This window comes from Ursus maritimus, unplaced genomic scaffold, assembly GCF_017311325.1.
Source record: "Ursus maritimus isolate PB19 unplaced genomic scaffold, ASM1731132v1 scaffold_26, whole genome shotgun sequence".
Taxonomy (NCBI): domain Eukaryota; kingdom Metazoa; phylum Chordata; class Mammalia; order Carnivora; family Ursidae; genus Ursus; species Ursus maritimus.
The window spans coordinates 43985387-43992180 of NW_024425119.1; the positions used below are offsets into that span (position 1 = coordinate 43985387).

The 6794-nt window shown below is 49.7% G+C and overlaps 1 protein-coding gene and 1 long non-coding RNA gene across 2 annotated transcripts in view; one reads left to right on the plus strand and one right to left on the minus strand.

The window, feature by feature from the left end:
- Positions 1-1487: 1487 nt before the first annotated feature.
- The window catches only part of LOC121105439, a 29719-nt gene continuing 24412 nt past the window's right edge, over positions 1488-6794 (plus strand). Inside the window, exons 1-2 of the long non-coding RNA XR_005837974.1 lie at positions 1488-1661; positions 2467-2639. This is a non-coding gene — a long non-coding RNA (uncharacterized LOC121105439). The remainder of the gene's footprint in view (positions 1662-2466; positions 2640-6794) is intronic.
- On the minus strand, positions 2319-4320 carry GPR84 (G protein-coupled receptor 84). The gene is made up of 2 exons (XM_008704687.2): positions 4215-4320; positions 2319-3711 (listed from the first exon to the last, which is right to left on the minus strand). The coding sequence occupies exon 2, from the start codon at positions 3701-3703 to the stop codon at positions 2471-2473; it is 1233 nt and encodes a 410-aa protein (XP_008702909.1). The 5' UTR covers positions 3704-3711; positions 4215-4320; the 3' UTR covers positions 2319-2470.

Below are 6794 nucleotides of genomic sequence, written 5' to 3' on the forward strand. Positions count from 1 at the left end.
GGGGGGAGGAGGGAAAGAGGAGTTTAGGAGAAAAAAGACGGTAACAGAGGTACGAGAGATGAAGGCAGCCTACGGGAGAGACGGACAGATGGAGAGAGACAAAGAGAAGCTGTGAGAGATAGCGTCAGAAAGTCAGCGATAGCGCTCGGGCTCGCGCGGGAGACTGACAGAGATAAAGAGACAAAGAGAGACACTGACTCACACTCACGAGGGCCCCCAAATACAGACGCTCCCCCGAGACACGCGTGAGCGCCGCACCGCGAGGGACCTCGTGCGTGGACACAGACGCGCCATGCACACCCACAAGCGAGAGAAAGCCGGAGAGAGAACCTGGCTTTTCTTCCGCCTCTTTTTCCTAGGTTTTTATCGAAATTAGAGGCGGCTGTGCGTGCGTGGGCCGTGGAGGGTGAAAGGGAAGGGGGGTGTTTTCTTGCTAAGATCTGGCCTCTCTGGTCTCAGACTCCAGGGTTTCCTCCTGTGTCCCGTGAGTCGTTTTTTTCCGGAGACCACTACTCGGGAAGTCCCTCCTTAGGTCTAACTTCAATCTCTATTGCTGCTCCTTTCTACGTGCCAAAACTTTTGAATTGCCTTCAAGGAATATGAAAAGTGAACCCTTTTACAGCCCCTCAGGGAATTGTCAACTTTCAGAATCTAAGAAGGCTGAGCAGGAAGGACCTTTAGGAATTATCTGTTAACTTGATTCTAGGTTTAGAAAGGAAGTTGTCCTGTAGTGGTTAGACATGTGGGCTGAAGTGTGACTCTGCCCTTAAATCATGGTCATACCACGTATTAGTTCTTCCACTTTGGATAAATTGCTTAACCTCTTTGTGCTTCAATTTTTTTCATTTGTAAGAATGAGATTATAATAAATACTTCATGGTAAATTTTGTAACAATTACATGAAATAATATATTTACAGGGTTTAGGACAGCACTGGGCACATGGTAAGATTGCACCCCACTCTGAACTTGGTACACATGATAAAACCTGTGGCCCCCATGGTCCAGGATCCTGCTCAAATTCACAGAGCTAATTATTCCTTGACTGGAACCCTGTCTCTACGCTCTCTGGCTAATGTTCTTTATTGGTCTTGCTGTTCACCCCACCTGTCTGGACCCCTGCCTCAGTAGTCTGAGCTTGACTCAGTTTAGGCTGCTGCGATTTTTGTGGAAGAAGAACTCTCAGAAATACATGTTCTGGATTAGGACACAGGATTCCTGGGACTTGGAAATGTATTGAATGTGAGGACATTGATCTGTCTACCCTGCCTCTGCTTTTTTCTGTCCTTGTCTGAATCTCTCTGGGCTTCACTTTGTTTCCCTCAAACCATGGGCTCAGGAGCAGGGAGGGGACAGCAGGTGGCCAGAGCAGCATTACTGTCAACATGAGCCTCACATTCCAGTGCCTGAACAGTGCCCACCCTGTTCCCCCTAACCCCAGCTAAACAGACAATAAATATCTCATGAATAAGAAACATCTAATTTGTTACTTTTCCCCCTAAGCTTTGGGGAAAAGAGAGAGATGCAGATCTCTGGGTCATCACCGTTGCTGGCTGGGTGGGAGGTGGTCTGTGGGCTCCCAGTCCCTCTGATAACCTTCTTGTCCTCAACAGGGACACCAAAAAGGAAACACAGAGAACCAGCGTCACCTGGTGGCCACAGGTACTTTCTTTAAGTTCACACGTGTGCATGGCTGGGACGACAGGATATTGGCCATGCTAGAGGAAGGGAATGGGGTCTCCCCTCAGCTGGACCCCTGAAGTCTCTTAACTAGAGTCTCTGCTCTGCTCTCGTAACTCAGGATGACAAGAGAAAGTCTGGGGAAAGTGAGGGGCCAGGACTTCAGCTGATTTAGCTCTGACCAGTGTGACTGCTGGGGTAGCTGGGACCCCTCCCTGTCTGCCATTGCTTCAGCTTAGCTCAGTTCATTTCCACAGAGCAAAGAGTCCTCTTCCATGACCATTGTCTTTGGATAGGGCAAGGGCCAGGGGGCTGGACTCACTGGAGCGGCTGTCGAAGCTGGATTACAAAAGTTTTCTGAGCTGAATAAACCCTTTTGTGGGGACGGAGGGGGGCGATCTTGGCAGCAGTAGTTAGGGTTAGGGGCCATTTCTGGGAAGTTAAACAAAAAGACAGGTGGATCCTCTTAAACCAGCTCATGTTTTATACCTGGAAACCCTTCAGTTGAAGTCTCTGTCCTAGGCCTACTGTTTCCTAACTCTGCTGGACCTAGGTCCCCCCCAAACTCTCAGCTATTAGTTTCCAGCTGCAACCAGTCCTGGCCTCTTATTCCCCAAAGACCACACCTGAGCATTAAAAGGATAGAATTCATTTATTAATAATAATGCACCTTGGGCAGCCTAGAGCTGAAGCATTGATCAAGGGATGGAAAAGCCTGGTTTGGGGGTGGGGGGAAAGTTGTCTGTGAAAATGCCCACAGGTCTTACTTTCGTCTACTCCCTACCAGCTGGTCACTTTAGTTCTGGAGGAGTCAGTCTTGGATTCTGCTGACTGGGGACACAGTTCTGATGGAGCCTACGGAAACACTGGGACCCTCGTTTTAGGAGGGAGCCATAGGCTTGGCGGAACTGGCGGTTCATGGCTGCATAGAGCACGGGGTTGATGCAACTATTGAGCCAGGTGAGATTGGCAGCGAGCATGTGGACAACCCGAGGAGCCTGGGCTTTGACGTCCAGGATGTTGAGCAGCAAGAAGGGGATGTAGCTCAGAGCGAAGCAGAGGAACACAGCAAAACACATCCGAGTTACCTTCCCAAACTCGGATGGAGAGTCCGGAGTTCTCTGGGCTCTTTTAGTTGGCCTGGTCTTGGCTGGTGCTTCTGGATGGCTTTTCTCTGCCATCTGCTTAGCTACCTCCCTGCTGTGCTGGTTCCCCACTTCTGATGAGTCCCATTCCATGGTCTGGGTGGTGACAGAACTGACTGGCTCTGATGAAATCCCCTCACTGGGCCTTTCTGATGCCAGCCTGCTGTCCAGCTCCTGGAAACGACCCGGTATAGCCTCTGTCCTAGCCATGTGGTTGGAGTGGACACTTGGCTGCTTGTACTGATCCAGCGCCTGTGCTGCTCGCTTCACTTGGTGGTAGATGAGGCAATAGAAGATGCCAACGCTGCTGAGCCCCAGCACAAAGTAGATGCCCATGAGGATGGGGGCGTAGGTCTGTTCTTTGCTGCGTTTAAAACTGCAGGTGCAGACTACAGGCACCAAGGTATACGTAGGCCAAAGAGGGGCAAAGCTGGCCATACCCACCACCCAGGTGCCCACCAGTGCCAGCAGTATCCCCTTGGCACTGAAAACTTGGGGAAAGAGCATAGGGTGGGCAATAAGGAGGTAGCGTGCCAGGGCAATAAGGCAGAGGGTGAGGATGGAGACAGCATTGGATGCAAAGAGGAGGAACCCAAAGACCTTGCAGAAGGTGGCGCCAGTGCGCCACTGCAGGTGGAGGTAGGTGTCCACAGAGAAGGGCTGAAGAAAGGTGCAGTACAGGAGATCGGCCACCGAGAGGTTGGCGATGAGCAGGTTGAAGTGGGTACGGAGCTTGGGCTGGACGGCCAAGGCCAGCAAGGTGAGCACATTGCCCACGGTGCCTGTCACAGCTACCACTACCCCCCAGCTAACTGCAATATAACGATAGCCCAGTACAGACGAATGGTAGCAGGAGAACGTGGCACTGGTGTTCTGCATGATGGAGGCTAAAGAGGTGGAAGGAATAAGGGGAAGAAGGAGTCAGAACCTCACCTTGGACTTAGATCTCCTGAACAGCTCTGGGCCCCTGGACACCTGAACTGTTTTGGAAGCTCACCAGCCTCCCGAGCCATTGCCAGGCCTCCGCATCCTCTACCCTTCCTGAGATTCTCAACCCTCTCCTTGGGCTCTCTTAGTCCTTTCCCACTCTCAAAGATTCTATCTAATTCCCCTAAATCCTTATCTAAATATCTCTCAGTGTCTGTCCACTCCAAACTCCAGGCCTCTTCAATATCCATCCAGATATTCTCAGTAACCCTAACACCCTCTGACTTTCTAATCTTTTCCCTTTCCCCTAAGACACCCAGGAGTCCCCTCTCTCTATTCAGGGTGCTACTGTAGTCTCCCCTGCCTTTGTCTGCTACACACACAGGCCTCAGGTTGTTTTGTTTTTTCTATTTTTATCACCCACTACAAAAGTAAAAGTCTACCCACTACAAAAAGTACTCACCTGAGTCTCCCAGCCTTCAATTCTCACTCCAGTGGAGAGAAGTCTAGCTCACTCAAAGAGCATTCTTTTCTGGTGGACAGTCAGGCTTCAAGACATGGTCTTATACTAGACTGAATGAATAAGAAATTCCCCAGTTACCCAACCTCAGCCACTTCCTCCCTTACCTCCCCTTGCTTTGGGTAGTGCAATTTGGGCCTCTCTGTTGAAAATCCCCTGCTACTTACACCAAAGCTGTTTCACTCCTTCCTAAAGACCCAAGCTCTGTTTCCTTCCCCTCTTTGCATAGCAGGACACCTATAAGTTCATTGCCAAGAATTGTCCAGACATGGAGACAGACCATCAGAATATCTGGGCCACTTCTCTAGGGGCCAAGGAGAAAACCAAGTTTCCGGAGCAGCTCTGGACATCCTAGAAGCCTTGAGTTTGTCAGGAGGGAGCACGGCCTTTCTTCTCTCTGGGACTCAGAGATGGTTCAAATCGGGGTGGGGGGGGTCTCATGTGATACCCTAGCACATCTGATAAAAGGAGCCAGATGAAGAAAGGTGGGAAAAGAAGCATCCAGGATTCTGGCTTCACTCCACACAGGGGCACAGGCCACTGTTGAACCATTCATTCATTCATTCATTCATTCATTCATTCATTCATTCATTCATCTGTTCACTCAGCTAACACACGTTGAGTGCCTACTATGCACTGGACTCCAAGCTAGACACTGGGGATAAAGAAGGTATGACACATGGGCTTGCACATAGTCTAGCAGGGGACATAGATTTGTAAATATATAAATGTTTAATTGATTCTCTAAAGTAGGGGTCAGCAAACTTCGGTTTATGCACCAAATCTGGGGTCGCCATCAGTTTTGTTTTGTTTTGTTTTTTAAAGTAACCTCTATGCCCAACATGGGGCTTCAGCTAAGGACCCCTGAGATCAAGAGTTGCATGCTCTACCAACTGAGCCAGCCAGGCGCCCCCCTCCCCCGCCCATCTGTTTTCGTATGGGCCATGAGCCAAGAAGGTTTTTTTCCATTTTAAAATGGTTATATAAGTACCTACATAGTACCCTCCCTCAGTTTTGTCTCTTGGCTGACACAACCTAAAATAGTTACCATCTGGCCATTTAAGAAAAAGTTTGTTGACCCTTACTCTACAGCATATCAGGGGCTTAGAGAAAAGGAGTGAAACTGCTAAGGAAGAGGGCAGGAAAGGGTTCACAGAAAAATATCTGAGCTGGGCTTTGAGTGATGAACAGGAGTTTTTTTGGGAGGAGGTAAGAAGAAGGACATTCTCGGCAAAGGGAACAGGATGCATAGAGTCACAGAGGTTTAGGTAGAGGTGAGCAAAGACTGGGAGGTAGGGAGCAACAGAGAAGATCCTGGAGAAGTGAGCAGGGCAGTGATCAAGGAAGTCCTTGTGCATCATGCTAAGGAGCTGGGGTTTTATCCTGAAGGCCATGGGAAGATTTACACTCAAGTAGCTGTGAATAAGGAGTGGAAGTGTGCAGGCCAGAACTGAGAGACCGGGAACACCCGGGTGGCTCAGTCGGTCAAGCGTCTGCCTTCGCCGGTCATGATGATCCCAGGGACCTGGTGTCAGCTCCGCATCGGGGAGCCTGCTTCTTGCTCTGCCTGCCGCTCCCCCTGCTTGTGCTCTCTCTGTCTCTCTCTGACAAATAAATACAATCTTAAAAAAAAAAATAGAAGAAGTGAGAGAGACCAGTAAAGAGGCACCAGTTCAGACAAGAGTGAGGCAGGGCCTGAGCTGGGGCCAGGACTGGCTTGGTGCGCTATGTGTAATCACACAGGGCCCTGCACTTACATGGGGCTGGGGTTGGTTTAACACTCCACACAGTCCTAAGTTCCATTTTGAATAAGTGGCCCTGCTTTTTCATTTGCACTGGTCCCACAGCCTACGTAGCCAGTCCTGGTTAGGGCAGTGGTTGTGGGAGTAGAGAGTAACGATCAGGATGCATGGGTCATTAAGAGGTCAGATAGGATTTATCTAGTGCTGCGTTGGATGAAGGGTTAGGAAGAGGGAAGACTGGATGACTCCCAGTTTTCCCGGTGGATGGTCGTGTTCTGCGTCAGTAGGATGGGGAATGGTCAGAGCAGCAGGCTTAGGGGAACGGGGTAAATGATGAATTCATTTTTAAATCAGGTTGGAGGTATGTATCCCAGCCCCTCTCACTCCAGTTTCTTCTAGGTGCTGTCTCTATCCCCACATGTGACCCAGCCCCTGCTTTTCACCACCCTCTCTCCTAGAGGGCCACTCTTGCCCCCCAGAATTCTGGATCTCGTCTTTGCATTTTTTTTTTTTTAGCTGGATCTGAAAAAACAAAAAACAAAAATCCAACTACTCCTAAACTCCTTGCTGGGTTCCATTTCTTTCTTTCTTTCTTTCTTTCTTTCTTTTTTTTTTTTAAGATTTATTTATTTATTAGACAGAGAGAGACAGCCAGCAAGAGAGGGAACACAGCAGGGGGAGTGGGAGAGGAAGAAGCAGGCTCCCAGCGGAGGAGCCCGATGTGGGGCTCGATCCCGGAACGCCGGGATCACGCCCTGAGCCGAAGGCAGACGCTTAACCG

Excerpts from the sequence above, each read along its gene's own strand:
- GPR84 (XM_008704687.2), bottom strand. The coding sequence starts at position 3,703 with ATGCAGAACACCAGTGCCACGTTCTCCTGCTACCATTCGTCTGTACTG.